At 37.2% G+C, this 18,925-nt stretch overlaps 2 protein-coding genes across 2 annotated transcripts in view; both read right to left on the bottom strand.

The window, feature by feature from the left end:
• Nucleotides 1-3,015, bottom strand: part of LOC107758183 (aurora kinase C-like) — a 10,369-nt gene extending 7,354 nt beyond the window's left edge. The window contains exons 1-4 of the mRNA XM_016575858.1: nt 2,795-3,015; nt 2,402-2,470; nt 1,161-1,446; nt 1,035-1,068 (exon numbers count right to left, since the gene is read on the bottom strand). Coding sequence (XP_016431344.1) covers nt 1,035-1,068; nt 1,161-1,446; nt 2,402-2,467 — 386 coding nt within the window. The 5' untranslated portion in view covers nt 2,468-2,470; nt 2,795-3,015. The remainder of the gene's footprint in view (nt 1-1,034; nt 1,069-1,160; nt 1,447-2,401; nt 2,471-2,794) is intronic.
• Nucleotides 3,016-5,436: 2,421 nt separating this feature from the next.
• On the bottom strand, nt 5,437-16,608 carry prelid3b (PRELI domain containing 3). The gene is made up of 6 exons (XM_016575876.1): nt 16,476-16,608; nt 13,749-13,917; nt 11,586-11,675; nt 11,252-11,322; nt 11,042-11,144; nt 5,437-6,254 (listed from the first exon to the last, which is right to left on the bottom strand). The coding sequence occupies exons 1-6, from the start codon at nt 16,505-16,507 to the stop codon at nt 6,135-6,137; spliced, it is 585 nt and encodes a 194-aa protein (XP_016431362.1). The 5' UTR covers nt 16,508-16,608; the 3' UTR covers nt 5,437-6,134.
• Nucleotides 16,609-18,925: the final 2,317 nt, after the last annotated feature.

Consider the following 18,925-nt stretch of genomic DNA (forward strand, 5'->3'; position numbering starts at 1 on the left):
CGGTATCACACACACTCCGGACGCGTCGCGTTCAACTCGAGCAGCGGTCTAAAACAGTTTATTTAATCACCAAACGGACACAAGTTTACTTCAAGAATGAACAATTTGGCATAGATGAGTTTGAAGTTCGGTGTTTAAAAAACGGAGCAAACGGAAAGAGAAAGCGCGGCCTATATTATAGCTCTATAAATGAAGCACACAGACTTTATTCGAGCCACAGAAAGACAAACGTTTTGCTGAAAATGCACAATACACAATTCATTATGTACATTAACAGCGATTCGGGACCAATATAATGTAATTTAAAGGAAAACTATGTGAATGGTGCGGCAGGAATGTTCTGTCGGCTGCATTTAAATCCGCGTCTGAAGTTTTCCGCTCTGTTCAGCGTGCAGTATCACGCGTCTAAACAAATAGCACGTGCTGTCAGTGATTTCAACCACTAGAGGCCACTCTCGCACTGTATAAACAGCAGACCCTTCTCAGCCGCTCCAGCAATGGACGCAACCCGGAAAACTATCGGCATGGATTTTTGTCGATAACCGATAGTTCCAGCAATCAACTATCGGCAAACCGATACATCGGTCGACCTCAAACAAACAAACACACAAAAACACACACACACAGTAGTCAACATTTGAATTGGATCAAAAAAGTTCATCAAAGTTGTCCTAAGACAAGAACGCATTATGGTTTTAGGACAACTTTGATGAAAGGTTTTGATCCACTTCAAATGTTGACTACTAATACATACATACATACATACATATATATATATATAAATAAAACACCTAAATGTATTTTGGGTGTTTTCTTTCCACTAGTCTGAAAGACAGCATGTCATGGAAGCAAAATATACCCCAAAAAAAAAAAAACACAAACTTGATCAGTACATGAAAAAATATTTTTGCCTGTAGTGACAAATATTTTTCTCCTGCATTTTAAAATGGCTTTGAGGTGACAACTGCACTTAAGTGTAAAAACTTAATGTAGTCACACAACATGATAAAACGTATAGATTGTAAATGACTTACTTGGCCATATTGGATGTTCCAGTGGAAGGAGATTCTGGAAAGCAACAGAAAAAAAAAAATCATTATAACGTTCTCAATGTGACGTAATGTTATAAGATCAGACGTATCCGCAGAAGTCATGCTTACGCTGAGGTTTGTCCGGTTTGCTGGGTACAGAACTTTTCGTAGGCTCAGCTACAGCAAGCGACTTTGGCTGTGGTTTGGTGTGTGTTGCGGTTCTGAGTTGATCTGGATTGACGTCCTGATCTCCTGGACACATGGTTTTCACAGAAACTGGGAGTCCGATGGGTTTCTGCTGATTCACGGGACGCTGAACGCGCTGCGGCCCCGGAGCCGTGCTGAGAACACGCGTCGACACGGGCTTCTGACCGCTCTGGGTCACCGGGACTCTCTTGGGTCCGCCTGCAGAAACCTGCAGAACATGAACACATCACACGTGTGTCAAAAACACATACATGCACGAAAAATTAGTCACTGTGATAATTATACTATAAATAACTCTGGACAAGAGCATCTGCTATGATGATGCACTATTTACCTTCTGTAAATACAGATCTGAACATGATTCAGCGTCGCCTAAATCTAAACGCATATAGAGAACACAAAGAAATAGGAAAACTAGGAGTATTAATACAAAGTCCACTTTAACGGAGATGAAACAGCAAAAAAAGTGACATCTTAAAATTAAATGCTCCTGAAATATCAGATGAAAAGTACTCTTCATGAGAACACACACACACAAATGAGCTACAGGCAATTGTGTTTAAAGGGAAAAACATTCAAATAATGATTTTGATTGCTAGATAAATGCAAAAAAAAAAATTTCAGTTTCACTGAATCAAAAATATCATTGTATTTCTACTGTTTTTTTTCTGTCATTTTCAAACCGTCTCGTAAATAAATAAATGAAGAGTTCATTTGCAAAAACGGATAACTCTGTTTTTAACAAATTTTTTTTTTCATTGTGCATTCCAATTAATCTCAATCAAACTGCAGCTGGATTATTTTGATTAGATTAAAAAACTAAATACAGCTAACCAACACTTTAACAAAATTAAAAATTAAAAGTTCTGTTTTTGCAAATAAACTCTTCAAATGCATCATCTGCTAAATAACAGCTCACTCTTTACTTTCTAGTGAATACAGATGTGAACATGAAATGTAGCATTGCCTATATGTAACAGCATTTAGAGAACAGATGAAAACTACTTTGTGAAGGTCAGTTACAGGAAATAGTTTTGAAAAAAAATGAAACATTTAAATATTCAAATTATGGTTTTTGGTGGATAGACGATTGCAAAACGTATATAAACAAACAGTATGCAGACTTGCTGAGAATAAACACACATACAGTTTCTCTCAAATACCTTCTCATTATCAGGTCGGTTAATCTTCAGGTCTTTGCTCGATTTGGTTCTTGCAGCGGTTTCCATATTCTGAGTTTAAACAACGATATTATTTGATTAAATACAAGAAATGCATCAGAACGAAACAATCTCAGTCACATAATGAGTCCAAGTAATTCAGTCCAATATAGAACAAAAATATAACGATTATAAAGCACGAGGGGAGATTGAGGCCTGACACACGATGGCACCCGTTCAGATGACTACAAACTAACGTTCCCATCAAAACATGTTGATAACGTAAACCTATATAAAACAACGAACTTTTTCAAATTAAAGCCTTTAAAGAAATGAATCCGTCGATAATAAATAAATTCAGACGCGTTTTCTCGTCGTAAGTAACGTTAACGTTACCTCCTTCAGCCGATTCCACACGAAATATCCTCCTCAAATCCGACAGAAACGCGATGATTTCCCCCTCGCCGTGTTAATAACCCGCTACCATTCGCTGAACCAGCCGTGTGTGGTGTTTAATTTCGAGAATAATCATTAAAATATATACTTTCATTCCCAGAGAGGACGACGCTGTTCTCCTCAGCCGCTGCGATCCTGGCCTGTTTAATTTCAAATATCCCACTTTTAAACGCCTTTAAGCATTGTCTGGTTTCTGATTGGTCAGATGGAATGATAAGCTGGAATCCTATTGGTTGTTGGAGAATTCGTCATGTGACGCAAGGGCTCCGCGAGCGAAGCCGGGAAAACGCATTGTTATATTATTATTAAATTATTATTGAACAGGCTTTATGAAAAATAGACATATTAGTAACAATATTCGTCTTGTTTTTGACCGTTTAGACTATTCCGACCTGATAGAGTCAGGGGCTCTTATTTTGTTTTTAAAGTTTTGGGGTTTGGGAATAACTTCATTAATATTATAGAAATGTTTTACAAGGATATTAATAGTTCTATTATTCGGAATAAAGATTTGGAATCCATCGTGGTGTACGCCAAGCTTGTTTCTTTTGTTTTTATTTGAATAGAACTTCTCTCTATTCAAATTTTCATATTATATATAGATATCAATAAATCCTTCTTAGATTTGATATGGAAAAATAAACCTTACCAGTTAAAAAAGGACATGATATCAGGCAAAAGAGTAGAAGGTGGTTTAGAGATGATTGATTTTATTGACATTAACAATACTTTTAAAATTAACTGGTTAAGAAATTGTCTAAAAAATGATTTTTTTTTATCCCACAATGTATCTTTTCTTCTGAAATGTAACTTTCTTCCAGGAAAGTTGCTTATTAAATTATCTAAATTTCACCTGCAGGTATTTCTGGCTCGGAAAATGTGTTTCCATCACAACTTTTCTCCACATAAAAAGCTTTTATGCAACAACTGTCTTATTACTTCTAGGAATAAATCGTTATTTTTGCATAGGTGGTTTGAAAGGAATATATTTTAGTTATGTTCTATGAGAGAGGAAACATTGTGTCTTATGAGGACTTTATGCATGCATGTCTTTGAAGAATTTCAACAAGTGGTTAAAGCTGTTCCAAATGGGCTGATGCAACTAATAAATAATCACCTCTCTTTTGGCAATGAAAGGATATTTCCAGACTTAAAAATTAATGGTATTGAAATATTTTCTTCCTCTTGTAATAATACAAATATTAGACAAATGTTGCAATCAAATCATAAAATCTCCCCTAGAAGAAAGTTCTTTTGGAATGCAAACATTTCTGATATTAATTGGAAAGCGACCAAATCCTTACAAATGTTGTATTTTGAATAAAGCTAAAGAGGTGCATTTCAAAATACTTCACAAAATGTATCCATGTAAAGTAGCTCTTTCTAAATTCATGGACTTTGACAATACTAGCAGTTTTTGTAACACACACGAGGAAGACTTGTGTCATTTGTTTTATTTGTCTCTTAGATTTTGGTCTGATGTTAGTGCCTTTCTATTTCTGCGAAGAAATGTTAATTATGTGTTATCTTTAAAAGATGTTATTTGTACTTATTCACACAAAAGTAAAATGATTATGTCGTTAACTTTTAGTTTGCAAGGTAAATATTATATTCATAAACAGAAATTTGAGAAATGCATACCAAAGTGTAATCTATTTTTTATCAGAAATGGAAGCTTTGAAAAAGTCTCTAATGCAAATTAATAACAAAAAGAATGACATATTGTTAGATTTCATGGAGATTTTTTTTCCTGATATAGCTCCCCCGCTGCAATCTGTGAATATGTCTTACGGAAAAAGGAAGAAAATTTGAACTATTGTTTAGTTATGTTTTTTTAATTTTATTTTTACAATGTGGTTATTTGTTTATTTTATTTATTTTTCTTCTGCAGTTTAAGATTGCTCTTATATTTTGTGTAACTGGATTTACTTGTTAATATTTTTGTTTGTTCAATCATTCTTCTTTAATAAAAATTAAAAACTGTTCAGGCTGTTTTTAAACCCTGAACTGTTTAAAAACTAGATTTAGGGGCGTGAGCAAAAAGTAAATGTTACACTATATCCAACTGTATTATATTCAAATATATTAAGTTTAAAAATAAATATTTAGATTTCCAATTTTTTGGGAGATTTTAGATTATTTTTCAAATTCACTTTATTTAAAAAAAATTAATCTAAAAAAATGTTAAAACTAAAATATAAATAATAAAATAAGTTACGCTTAAATGGCTTCTTTTTATTAGAATTATTTAGATCAAATATAATTCAGAAGGATGCTTTGTCTCTGCTGAAAGAAACTGCATGTTTTGTTTTGTTTTACTATTCTGTCATCAAGGATATGATTTTATTTATTAAAGCAGCTCTATGTAACTTTTGTCGCTCTAGCGGTTAATAAACAGAACTGCACACATCCCGCGGAAGAACATTCCAACCGGAGCTATTTCTCTAAGTTTATGTCTCTGGCGATTCACGCACAGAAGGTCTTCGATGCCATTTCAGTCGAGAAGGAGACGCAAGAACACACAGAAGCACCATCTTCACCGTCGCATTCAGTAAACACATCTGAAGAGCTTCAGGATTGAGATTTATTCATGTTACCCATCGCTGACGATGAAGATAATGACGTCGTGATTCATGGATGCATGAAATAACATAAACCTACCAAAAATAAATAAATAAATAGAATGTATTTCACCCTCTTCTGATGTTTCCCATCATCACATCCGGATCCAACACCCCACTTACAGTCACAGCAAGAGCACAAATGTTCACTACCGAGGGAAGGAGACATTAACATTATATAGCACATTCTCGATGATGATGATGATGATGATGATGATCTTCAGTGCTCAGCGTCTGAAAAATCCAGCGAATCCGCGATGGTCCTCTTCAAATCTAGTCTGGATTAGTTTGTTCCCTTCCTTGATGCTTGGATTAAGTGTAACTAGTATAATAGTAGTTAATATTACTAACAGTTTTCAAGTGTATAAGTGCTGGTGAAGCGTCCAACAGCTGCGCTCTCTGACTGTAAGAGTCATGTGTAACAGAGCTGAATGGTTTGGCATACGCTCCTCTTCCATCATCGCATCAGAGAGCATGTGTGTGTCCCGTTATACTGATTCATTAAAACTAGGTTTGAGAGTTTGTCGGTCGATGTTAAAGCTCAGGCCGTGTCCCCGTCAGCCTCTAATGTAGACGCTTGAGTGCACAGGACGCCGAGAACGAACTTCCACCACTGGAGAAAGACGCGTGGAGAAGAGCGGCGACAGAGAGGAAGGCGGTCATTTCTCGGTGACGGCGGCGGCGGCCATAGGTGTCCTCAGGGTTCCTCTGGCTGTGATGGCGAGCTCCTCGATCTCTGTGTTCAGACGTCTGATCACCCACTCCATCGCCTCACGACCCTGCGGACGGACACTCACAATCAGACTGAGCACGTCATCTTTTTAACCAATGAACATCCAATATTGCTCTAGCTGTTTGTGATGAACTGGGTGAATTCATCTCATAAGGCTCAATTTTTTGAAATTGAGATTTATGCATCATCTGAAAGATGAATAAATAAGCTTCCATTGATGTATGGTTTGTTAGGACCGGACAATATTTGGCTGAGATACAACTATTTGAAAATCTGGAATCTGAGGGTGCAAAAAAATCTAAATATTGAGAAAATCATCTTTAAAGTTGTTCAAATGAAGTTCTTAGCAATGCATATTACTAATCAAAAATTAAGTTTTGATATATTTACGGTAGGAAATTTACAAAATATCTTCATGGAACATGATCTTTACCTAATATCCTAATGATTTTTGGCATAAAAGAAAAATCTATAATTTTGACCCATACAATGTAACAATATGTAAATATTGTTGAAAAATAACAAAAAAAAAGTTTATTGTTAAAAAACAATGAAAAATAACATAAGTGGGTTTTAACTGTATTTTGCATAAAATAAAATAACTTAATTTATCACATAATATCTTACCTAATCTATTTGTTCAGAAAATCATAACACTGTAAAATCGTAACATCACATCTCTGACCATAACATTGCATTTAATTATCACATCTCATCTGATTATCATATGGCATCTCTGATTGTAACATCTCATCTCTGATCATCTTTTCTCACTTCATTAAGTCTTACCTCATCACATCTCATCTCTCATAACATCTCAATTCTGTTTATCACCGCTAATTTCTGACAATCACATCTTATATTTGGTTATCCTACTTAATGTCAAGTCATCATTATGCCTCATCATCTCATCCATGATCATAACATCTGGTCTGATTATCACATCTCATCTCTGATCATCTCCCATCGGATTATCATCTCTCATCTCTGATTGTAACATCTCATCACTAACCATCACATTGCATCTGATTATCACATCCCATCTCAGATCACATCTCATGTGATTATCACATCCCATCTCTGATCATAACCTCTCTTATACGATTAGCATTTTTCATCTCTGAATGTAACATCTTATCTCTGACCATCACATTGCATTTGATTATCACATCTCATCCCTAATCATATCTCATCTCTTATCATCTCATTTTACCTCATAACATCTTACATCATCACATTTCATCTGATTATCACATCACGTCCTTCATCAATAATATCTCATTTCTGATCATCTCATAATATTTTACCTAATCCATTTCATCAAATAATCTAATCTCACCAGATTATCACATCTAATCCCTGATCACATCTCATCTCAGATCATTTTATCTTACCTCATAACGTCTCGCAACATCACATTTCATCTGATTATCACATCTCATCCCTCATCAATAACATCCCATTTCTGATAATCTCATAATATTTTACCTAATCCATTTGATCTGAAAATCATAACATTGTAAAATCGTAACATCTCATCTCTGACCATCACACTGCATCTGATCATAACATCTCAGATCATCAGATTATATATATACCGTTCATAACATCATCACATCTCATCTCTGACTCATCTCTGGAGATCTCACTGTCACGTCATCTCGTATCATCTACTATTCTCTGTGATTATCGAGTGTTTTGCAAACCCTCAAAGGGGTCGTGAGCTGAACTCAGTTCTGAGAGAAACTGTGCCGTCTGAATACGTGACTGGAATCTAAAGCCGTTTCTCTTCATAATGTTCTGAGCACCAGAGCAATCAAAACACACCTGCAGGGGCTTCTCGACCTCCACAAAATACTTCATAAACATGACTCCTCATAAACTCTTTATATATGAATATGAGAGAGGGATGTGGGCGTGTTTGTGTGTGGAGGCTCCGCCCCTCTCACCTGTGTAGTCGTGGAGACACTGGCAGGTGAAGCCTCCCTCGTGGCTGCGGCAGACGCCGTGAGCGCCGCAGGGTTTGGAGTAGCACAGGTCGATTTCCGTCTCGCAGTAGTCGCCCGTGAAGCCGAGCGGACAGCGGCAGCGCAGCCCTGCGATCGGGTGGATTGGCCGGAACAGGATGGTGTCGGACGCCACGAACGGCGCCAGGCTGTCGAACTTCAGCACGGATACGCACTTCATGTAGTTCTCGCACGGCTCGCGCAGGCAGATGTTGTCGTCGAACGGGAGCACCTCCTGCAAAAAAACAACAACTTAGGGGTGTACAGGTACACAAACATGACGGTTCGATACGAAGCTCGGTTTTGACGTCACGGTTCGGTATGGTTTCAGTGCAGCAGGAGGAAAAAGCTAAACATAACTTGCTTTTTTTTAAATTAAACAATGGTTTACTGAACAAATTGCTCTTTCTTTAAATAAATTCAATTGGAATTTGTATTTTCTTAGGGATACAAATCTACCTCAGCTTCTCTGAACTACAGGGAGCACTTTTACATTACTATACGGTTACAATAAACAACAGAGCCCAAACTTAAATTCAATTACTATTTGTGACCCTGGAGCACAAAACCAGTCATAAGGGTCATTTTTGTGAAATTGAGATTTATGCATCATCTGAAAGCTGAATAAATGATCTTTCCATTGATGTATGGTTTGTTAGGACCGGACAATATTTGGCTGAGATACAACTATTTGAAAATCTGGAATCTGAGGGTGCAAAAAAATCTAAATATTGAGAAAATCATCTTTAAAGTTGTTCAAATTAAGTTCTTAGCAATGCATATTACTAATCAAAAATTAAGTTTTGATATATTTACGGTAGGAAATTTACTAAATATCTTCATGGAACATGATCTTTACTTAATATCCTAATGATTTTTGGCATAAAAGAGAAATGTATAATTTTGACCCATACAATGTATTGTTGGCTATTGCTACAAATATACCCCAGCGACTTAACACTGCTTTTGTGCTGCAGGGACACAAATGTGAACCATTTGAAAGGAACGGACACAACCGAGTCACGTAATCATATCACAACCAAACCAGTGGGTATGTGATATATCGCCCGATATTAAACTCTTTTTATTTAACTTTTTATTTTTTTTGCCAATGTGTTGGACTTTCATTTGGATTTTTAGGACTTTTATTTTGACAGTGCTGAGAATGCTAGCAGCTGAGCATTAGCAGTCCTAGTTTAGTCTCAGTTTAACAGTTTTGTCAAATAAATTATTTGACTTAAGTATCTCTATTATTTGTAATAACCTTGTTTTATTCAAAAAATATTATTTCCAGTGCACACAGATTTATCAGATTACTACCAGATTTTTGTCTTTATTTGTGGAAAATATTGCAATCGAATTAGAGAATCAGTTTCCATTTAAAGTATAAATATGATTGTTATATAATGTATTTTTATAAATGTACATTTTTTTATATAGTAATTTTTTAATTTAGTAAATATTATGTGGGAAAAAAATAATGATCAATTCTGCAATTTTGCATGTATTTTTACTATAATAGTGTAATTAAAAATATAACATTTATTTATTTATTCACTTTTTAACGCCATGCCAGCATCAAGGCTATTTTCATGGGGATCTCTGAATAAATTATACAAGGTATACAATTAACAAAAGGTTATAAAAGACATTTCAGACGTTAAAAAAATATAAAATAAAAATATTGATTGACCACTGAGCAATGAAGCGGATGAAACAATTTAGAGCCAAGAAAAACTAGAAAAGAAAGAGAACGCATATTCACTGTAGAAATGTGCATGACTTTGAGGCCTAGAACCTTCTCTGGCGCGTCCAGGGTTTTTGTTTTATGATTTATTGGAGACATTTCACCTCTTGATGTGAAATTCAATTTTTTTACAAATTTGTCCTTCACCTTCTAAAGTTTTGGGCAGAACTGTCAATAGCTATGTTTCCTTCCACCTATTTTTATGCGCTAAAAAAACCCCCGCTGGATGGAAACGCCAAGATGCACATAAATTCTAAAAAATGCGCATTTAAAAAAACGTATGCGCACATTTGAGTAGGATAAACTTTTTATCCAATATAAAAAAGCGTGCATAAACTACGATGGAAACACATTTACTGAATAACTTCCACCATGCGCATCGAACAGTCATGTGATTTGCGCTATGAGACGGGATAACTCGACTAACCAGCGGACCGATCTCGTTCACAGCATCTATATGTTGTTCTGGTCGTTCTGAAAGGCCTGAGCAAAGCCTGTCGTTAAAGTATTTCTGTATAATTGTCTTAAACGACCGTGTTGCGCACATTTGAGTAGGATAAACTTTTTATCCAATATTTTAAAAACCTGCATAAACTAAGCCGGAAACACATTTACTGAATAACTTCCACCATGCGCATCGAACAGTCATGTGACTGCGCTATGAGATGGGATAACTCGACTAACCAGCGGACCGATCTCGTTCACAGCATCTATATGTTGTTCTGGTCGTTCTGAAAGGCCTGAGCAAAGCCTGTCGTTAAAGTATTTCTGTATAATTGTCTTAAACGACCGTGTTCCCAAACAGCAGCATCCTCCTCCGAAAGCATTGACCGCATTTACTGTGTTTCGTCTGCTCGCTCTGAGGCGCAAGTCATTTATCACATATTAAAATTATTATATTCAGTGGCTTCTCCTAGTTTTCTTTGTGATATTTAGAGCCAGTTTATCAGGAAGTGATGCTTTTGTTCTCTTTGATCCGTTGCATGGAAACGGTGCTAATGTTTTATGCGATATTCCAGTTTTGCAACTTTGGATGGAAACACAGCTAATGATTGGTGAAGTGTGTTTTGGTTTGCTGACCTTTCCTGCATTGCTGGAGATGCTGGAGGCCATGAGTCCCTCCAGATAGCTGCTGAGACTGACGCCCTTCACAGAGATGATGGCCTCCTGGGTGAGCATGGTCCTGCAGGAACATAAACGGATACGCAACATTACACCACGGAGAACCTCAAACCCATGGCTGACGAGCTCGTTAAACACATTCAGATCAGAAACCGTGAGGAATCTTACTTTTCCGGGTCCTCTGGGTGCGGTCGGTAAACGAGCCGCTCGTCCACAGACACCATGTTAGTGAAGGTGATCTACGGTGAGAAAAGCAGAGCATGATGGGTATGACACACTCTCAGAGTATGCTGTTTACAACCATAACAGACACCAAACGCCCTCCCAGTCCTTCCTAGAATGCAACTCTATTACACACAGACAGGCAATCACACAAACTCAGTGCTCTCGCTTTATAAAGACTATAGTGCTACAGAAAGGCCTGAGGATGAAGAACAGGGATGTGTGAGAGAAGACAGACTGATATGGTTACAGCATCCTGATAATAAATTATATGACTTACATTAGTGGACTGAAGCTCAAAGGTTTTCTCTTTGGGATCGACTACGGAGTGCTCCTGGATGTACGTACATGTCCGCATGTTGCCAATTATCTGCGATAAAACAAGACAGCAGTTTAATGAATAACTCATTTATTAATAACCATCATTGAACAGCATAACAGAGTGTGTGATTTAAAGCCACGTTCTGTTTCAGTCGGCGTAATAATCCTGAACTCAGAACAGAACAAGATCAACTATTATTAACCCAGCAACACTCTACCATTACCCTGACCTATACTAGTACAGACTATTTACAGAACATTACTCCCGTCATGTGAACATGGTTCAGATCTCATTCATTTCTCAAAAAGACGCCACTATGGTGATAGTTTCCGACAACAAGAACACTAAACGAATGAAACGGAGCAGTGACTTCATTTGGGTTTGATTGTTTACACACACAAACATTTGTTCGTAATGTGTGGGTGATCCGCTTTCAAAGACTAATTATAGCAAACAATCAATTCAATATGTTGAAGTAACAAGAAACAAGAAACTCAAAACTCTTATCTGCTCAGATCTCTTAGTGTTTAAAGAGAGTGTTTGTTTGTAGCACTGAAACATGCATTTTCTATAAAGCCGCTTTGAAGCAGCATGTACTGTGGACGGCACTAAATAAATCAACTTGAAGGCCTGGAATTCAAAATCCCTTGAACTGGACTTTCATCATTCCTCATTATTGCCGAGTTAGAGAAGTACTAAGTAAAAACAAACTGACTCCAGCTCTAGGAATCATACCGGAAAGTTCTGGCCTCGTAATAACCTCGGACGGTCCTTGAGCAGAATGAATGTCATGGTCAAGGGTGACAGGCACAGGTCACATTCAGAGTCACTTCATTCAGAAACGAGACACCAGGACGACATGTTCTGAGGACTAACCAGACCGATATAACCACTCAGTCAGGTCAGAGACCAGCACACTGAAGAACTGAGGTTACATCCACTATGAATCAGGTCAGGAATAGCTGAAGTCTTCCCATAGCTGGGATGTGAACATCTCAAAACGGCAGGACTGATCCTCAGAGGATTTAGGTTTCCACCAAACGTGACGAGAACAATGAGCTACTGAGAGCTTCTTACGGTTTCCAGATTAAAGTCAGCTGCTTGCTTTAATTCCACGAAGCATGCAAACAAGCAGATTTGTAGGGATGCACCAAAATGAAAAGTCTTGGTCGAAGCCGAACAAAATGAAACACTGAGCCGAGGACCGAATACACGGATTTTCACCATATATCTTGCCAATTTTTTTCACCATTGCATAAATTAGATAGCCAAAAAGTGCTTGTTTAGCAAAGAAAAAATCTATTACAAAACAACCATTTTAAAATATTTACTGAACATTTTTAACATTCTAGCAGACACTATACCAAACAAAGCACAATTTAACTTAAAATTAATCAAGTTAGTAAAACAGTATTTTTTGGCCATTTTTGAGACCCCTTCTTGAATCAGTTAGCCTACGTATTTTTTACTGTACAAATAAATGCAGCCTTGCTGAGAAGGAGAGAATTTTTTTTTAGAACATTAGAAAATATTACAGATCCCAATTTGAACACTATGTGTAAGTGTTATAATAAATGTATTAATAATAAGAAAAATAAATAAAATTGGCTAACAAGTAGATAGCACCGCGAGCACGTGTTATGCATAAAAAGACCACAGAAAGAAAGTTAGTCAATACCACACGAAGAGTGCCAGTTTTCACCTCTAAAAATCAGCATGATTACAAATGTGATACTGATTTCATGCAACAGTTCGATAAACAAGAAGTTAATATTAAGAGACTTACGTTTTAGACACCATGCCTGTGTGTGCGCTATTTCACCAACAAAAAATAATTCCAAACACAGCACTGTTTTGTTCATTCGTTCCTGAATGAATCACCCGTTAAATGATTCAGTTCAATCGCAATGACTCACTATTACTTCTTATCCGATTACTCGATGGAATAATCGGTAGAATACTCGATTACTAAAATAATCGATAGATGCAGCCCTAATCGTGTGATGTCATTGTTTGGTACAATTTATTCGGTCTTTTCGCTTATTAATTTCAGTTGCTGAACATTCAGTGCATCCCTACAGATTAGTCTGTGTTATCCAGAAGAGAAGCAGGAGTCAGTACCGATCTAACGATGGACGGCAGGCCCCATTCGGTGCTGAGAAGCCGTTTGCTGTGCAGTCGTCCCCGCTGGTCCACGTTACGGTCCAACACGTCCACGCCAAACACGCTGGTGTTCATGGGGTTTGGGTACTTCTGCATGGCAGCTTTGGTCACGGTTTCCCACGGATGGCTGTGAGAGACACAAACAGAAACTTTAGCATTGCAGGAGCATAAAACACTGTGGACATTCAGGGTCTTTAATTAGAGCTGAAGCGCAATATGACAGTGTGAGACGGAGTTACATAATGCATCCGCATGCATCTGTGCATAACCGTAACACGATCGCTGAGTTAAAGCCATCATGAGCCGCATTACGTCTGCAACTACTACTGGATTTACAACCACAAAGACAATTCTGTAAGAAACGCACAGCCAAAGAGCTCGGAAGAACTAAAATGATGTCAAAAAGACATTGAAAACTACTGATGATTGTTTGCCTTCAACATTAAAAATACACAACTGTGTTCTACATCCAAATGAAACTGATATAAAATCAAAGCTCTTTCACAGGAAATATTCTTAAAAGACACATTGAGTTAACCCTTATGTTGTGTTCCGGTCATTTCTTTTTCCTGAAAATGTTACCACATTAGACTTTGCTCACACATGGTATAACAACTTCACAAACCTCCCAAAAAAAATAATTTTTGTACTTTTTGGGATTAGTTTTTTCTTCACCTTGTTACACTTCAGTTCAAAAATTACCAGCCTACAAAAATTGCTTTTAAATTTCATGTTACGCTATACATATATGGATTTAATCTTTTTATCAACTTGTTTTTTTTCCAATTAGCACAGGTTTTGTGTTTCTTTTTGGAGCTGACTGATCATACGCCTCGTTGATCCTGAACTCAAACTTCAGTTTTTGAGTAAATATTTCCAAAATTATCCACAAATCATGCTTTTTAGACTCAGAAACTGAACCTAAGCTCAGATCGATGAAACCTACAATCAATCAGCTCCAAAAACAAACTCAAAACCTGTGCTAATGGAAAGAAAACACATTGATTTGTGTGTGTGTGTGTGTGTCTTGTCCTGTGCAGCAAGTTGTGTAAGATCTTTTATTGATTAAAAAGATCAAATCCAATATTTGGTAATAATATAACACAATGAGAGATTTACAAACTATTTTTAAAAGGCTAAACATTTTTAAACCAGAAACACCAAATTGCTTAATGAATATGACAATATATTTCACCTTATATAATGTACGTGTATTGTGTTTATTTGTTATTAAATCAACTTGCTATTTTATTTAAAGTGTTTGGGAACAGCATAAACTGCTATAATAGGAAGCGTCTGGCGGCTTCGGCTCAGATGAATGGTTGCCTGGGAGACCGTCAGCGGTCACATGACGCGTGACGTTTGGCGGGAGGTTCATGTAGGGGAAAGGTCAAGGAGAGTTGCGCAATGAGCGGCACAAGACTGGATCCACACACGTGGGGTCAAAGGTCACGGATTCACCTGAACATCTGTAATTCAGCCATTTCATCAGCCAATGTCCACCACAGATATCAAACTATTTTTAAAAGGCTAAACATTTTAAAACCAGAAACACCAAATTGCTTAATGAATATGACAATATATTTCACCTTATATAAATGTACGTGTATTGTGTTTATTTGTTATTAAATCAACTTGCTATTTTATTTAAAGTGTTTGGGAACAGCATAAGCTGCTATAATAGGAAGCGTCTGGCGGCTTCGGCTCAGATGAATGGTTGCCTGGGAGACCGTCAGCGGTCACATGACGCGTGACGTTTGGCGGGAGGTTCATGTAGGGGAAAGGTCAAGGAGAGTTGCGCAATGAGCGGCACAAGACTGGATCCACACACGTGGGGTCAAAGGTCACGGATTCACCTGAACATCTGTAATTCAGCCATTTCATCAGCCAATGTCCACCACAGATATGACAGAACACTAACTAACCAGCAGGGAAGTTAATCGCATGTCCTGCTGACCCACTGAAACCCAAAACCACTAGTACTGACGCTTCTGAAGAACAACTAGAATTAAAACTGATGAGATCTAATCTTTATTGAACAAAAACTGAAAACAGAATAGTCAAACTCAGCATTATCATTCTGGTACTAGTCTTTCAGCTGCCAAGGACATAGCGGTTAGCTTGTGTAACTAACGGTTAGTACTTCACAACTGTTTATCTAACTTACTGCATTTAAGAACAAAAACTGAAAACAGAATAGTCAAACTCAGCATTATCATTCTGTACTAGTCTTTCAGCTGCCAAGGACATAGCGGTTAGCTTGTGTAACTAACGGTTAGTACTTCACAACTGTTTATCTAACTTACTGCATTTAGCAAACACTGGGTGTTTGGCTTTAGTATGTAGTAGTTATAGTTATTCATCGTTAGTTACTAACGTTAGTCGTCAGTTGTTTCGATGAAAGTCATCGACTGCAGATTCTGACTAACTACATTAGCATAACTAAAGTTACTAAATCAACTTTTACATTACTAACACTTTTGGTACTCTGAGGTTATATCATTAGAATCGTAAAAAATACAGTGGATATATGAAAATATTGGTTTTAATAAACTGACAGGAAGCCGTTGGACGCATTGCCGCCTCGTGTGACGTCACATTCCCTCAGACGCGCTAAAACCCGGTCAAACAGCTCTCACACGATCACTCCACCGCAATCAAACGACAAATAACACCTTCACTCACTTGAAAACGTGTTCTGACGTCCAGATCTTCATGGCTCTTGTTGTATTGTAGAGGTTTAATGCGCGAGAGCCGCTGGGAGACACCGCGCCGCTTCCGCCGTTTGACCGAGAACACTGCCGCTCAGGCCCCGCCCACCGATGACGCACGCACCAGCGCAGGACGCGCTCCGACCAATCAGAGACAAGCGCTCTGAATGGAAAAATCTCCCGCCCCGAGAATGTGCTCATGTATGGAACAGCAATTAAAGTTCACTCGGGAACAGAACATGATGACAGGTGTTTCTAGCGCACATACTGTACAGGTGTAAATGATGAGCAAGGTTACGCGGCCTCATTTCTCTCAAAGACCAAACACTTGAAGGAGGTCGTTCATACATCACGTGACATGAGAAGGTCACTTTTAGCTTCAAGTTAAGATATGTATTATATGTGTGTGTGTGTGTGTGACCATGGACCACAAAACCAGCCATAAGGATAATTTTTGTGAAATTGAGATGTATGCATCATCTGAAAGCTGAATAAATAATCTTTCCATTGATGTATGGTTTGTTAGGATAGGACAATATTTGGCCGAGATACAAGACTTTTGTAGTAAAAAACTGCTTGTAAATCTCTGATTATACTATATTATCTACTATATTTTTGTCAACTCATTTTCTTTTTTTTAACACAGGTTTTGTATTTCTTTTTGGAACTGATTGGTTGATCTGAACTTCAGTTTTTGAGTGAATATTGACAAAATTATCCACAAATAATGCTTTTATTCACTCAAAAACTGAGGCGCATGAGCTCAGATCAAATGAGGCCTACGATTAATCAGCCCCATAAAAGAAAAAAACACGAAACCTTTGCTAATTGAAAGAAAACAGGTTGACAAAAAAGATTGAATCTGATATTTTGTGATAGTATATAGCATAACGAGAGACTAATAAGCAATTTTGTAGACTGGTCGTTTTTGAGCAGGAACAACACAAGTGGGGGGGAAATCCCAAAAAAGTACAGAAATGATTATTATTTTGAGCAAAGTCAGTAAGTTTCAGTGCAATGTGATGATGTTAACTAGCATTTTCAGCAGATCAAAATGACCAGAACACAACACGAGGTTAAGAGTTTCACCAGGAGCTTTTAGACCAAAAGCTTTTTAAGTTCACAAGAGACATACATTTAGTCATCTTTGACTAGATGGTGAACAAAAATAAACCAGCAGCATGTGACATACATACGGCACACGATGAGCACATGCCAAGCTTGCGTCTCGTGTTCAGAGTTGGTTGAAATATTTAATGTTTAGTTATATATCCTGATGCTCTGACTCAGCTCCAGCACTGTCACTGTGACACTGTCACATTTGCACATCACATTTCATAATCACTGATTAGACTCATAAAGTCGGTCTGCTGTAGACATAAGCTACACACCTGGTTCTGAGCCAAACACCCTTTCAAATGAAGCGTTACACATCATCATCATCATCATCACACACAGCATTCGTTCACATCTGAGCTCTCATACACCACTGCATGTGCAAAATAACACAGCTGCCGCCGTTTAGAGTGAGGAAAGATGCTCAAACTCACCTTAGAATCAATATTTCAGAAAAACTCAAATCACCAAAACCCCAGCTGACATTCAGCAACATGCCTTATTCAAATACACAAGTTTATTATTTTATAGTCATCACTACATTATCCTCACCCTTTGAAACAGGACTGGATTTGATATGCCTTCAGTGGGTCGTATTATAAAGTGGAAGCTCTTTAACACTGTATAGGTTCAATATGATCAACTGGACATCTTCAGAAAACCAGGTTCTGTTTTAATGGGATGTTAATTCTTGATTACTTTCATTAGTGAGAATCACGCGCCCTCTGCTGCTGATGAGATTGAATGCTTTTCTAGTCCATGTCTATATACAGGATCTGTGTTTTTCATTAGGGAGATGTGTTTGCAACAAAAAAGGAAAATGATCTGAAACATATATGGTATATACGATTATAATAACTATGTTTCTGTTAAAGATTTAGTCATTTAAGCAGCTTGTATTGATCATTCATGTTATCAATGAATTAATAATATTGATAAATATGAATATTAAAAAACTACTGGAAACAGAATATTAGTAGTTCAAGACAAATACTGGATGGATGTCACATTTTTAATTTTTTATTGTTAATTAATATTATAAAATAAAAATTATATTTAAGTAATGATGTATAAATTTAGGCTGAAGTAATTACATATTTAAGGGTGAAGATATTATACCATGTTAAACAAATCCTTCTGATTTTCAAACGACCTGTAGATATTTAATTTTAGTATTAACTAATATTTCAGCTTCAGTCGTTGAGAAGGCATGAGGATGATTTGCCCAGTAGGTGGCGCTGCTTTCATTCTGTTAACATTCAGGTGTTGGTCTGTTTTGGATGATGAGTGTGTGTGTGTGTGTGTGTG

Source organism: Sinocyclocheilus rhinocerous, unplaced genomic scaffold (assembly GCF_001515625.1).
Source record: "Sinocyclocheilus rhinocerous isolate Xijiao unplaced genomic scaffold, SAMN03320098_v1.1 scaffold203, whole genome shotgun sequence".
Lineage (NCBI taxonomy): Eukaryota > Metazoa > Chordata > Actinopteri > Cypriniformes > Cyprinidae > Sinocyclocheilus > Sinocyclocheilus rhinocerous.

Coding starts and splice junctions, on each gene's coding strand:
- prelid3b (XM_016575876.1), bottom strand. CDS start 16,507: ATGAAGATCTGGACGTCAGAACACGTTTTCAA. Junction 11,676..13,748: donor TGCCGTCCATCGTTAGATCG/GTACTGACTCCT, acceptor GTTTTATCGCAG/ATAATTGGCAACATGCGGAC. Junction 6,255..11,041: donor TCTCCAGCAATGCAGGAAAG/GTCAGCAAACCA, acceptor GTCCGTCCGCAG/GGTCGTGAGGCGATGGAGTG.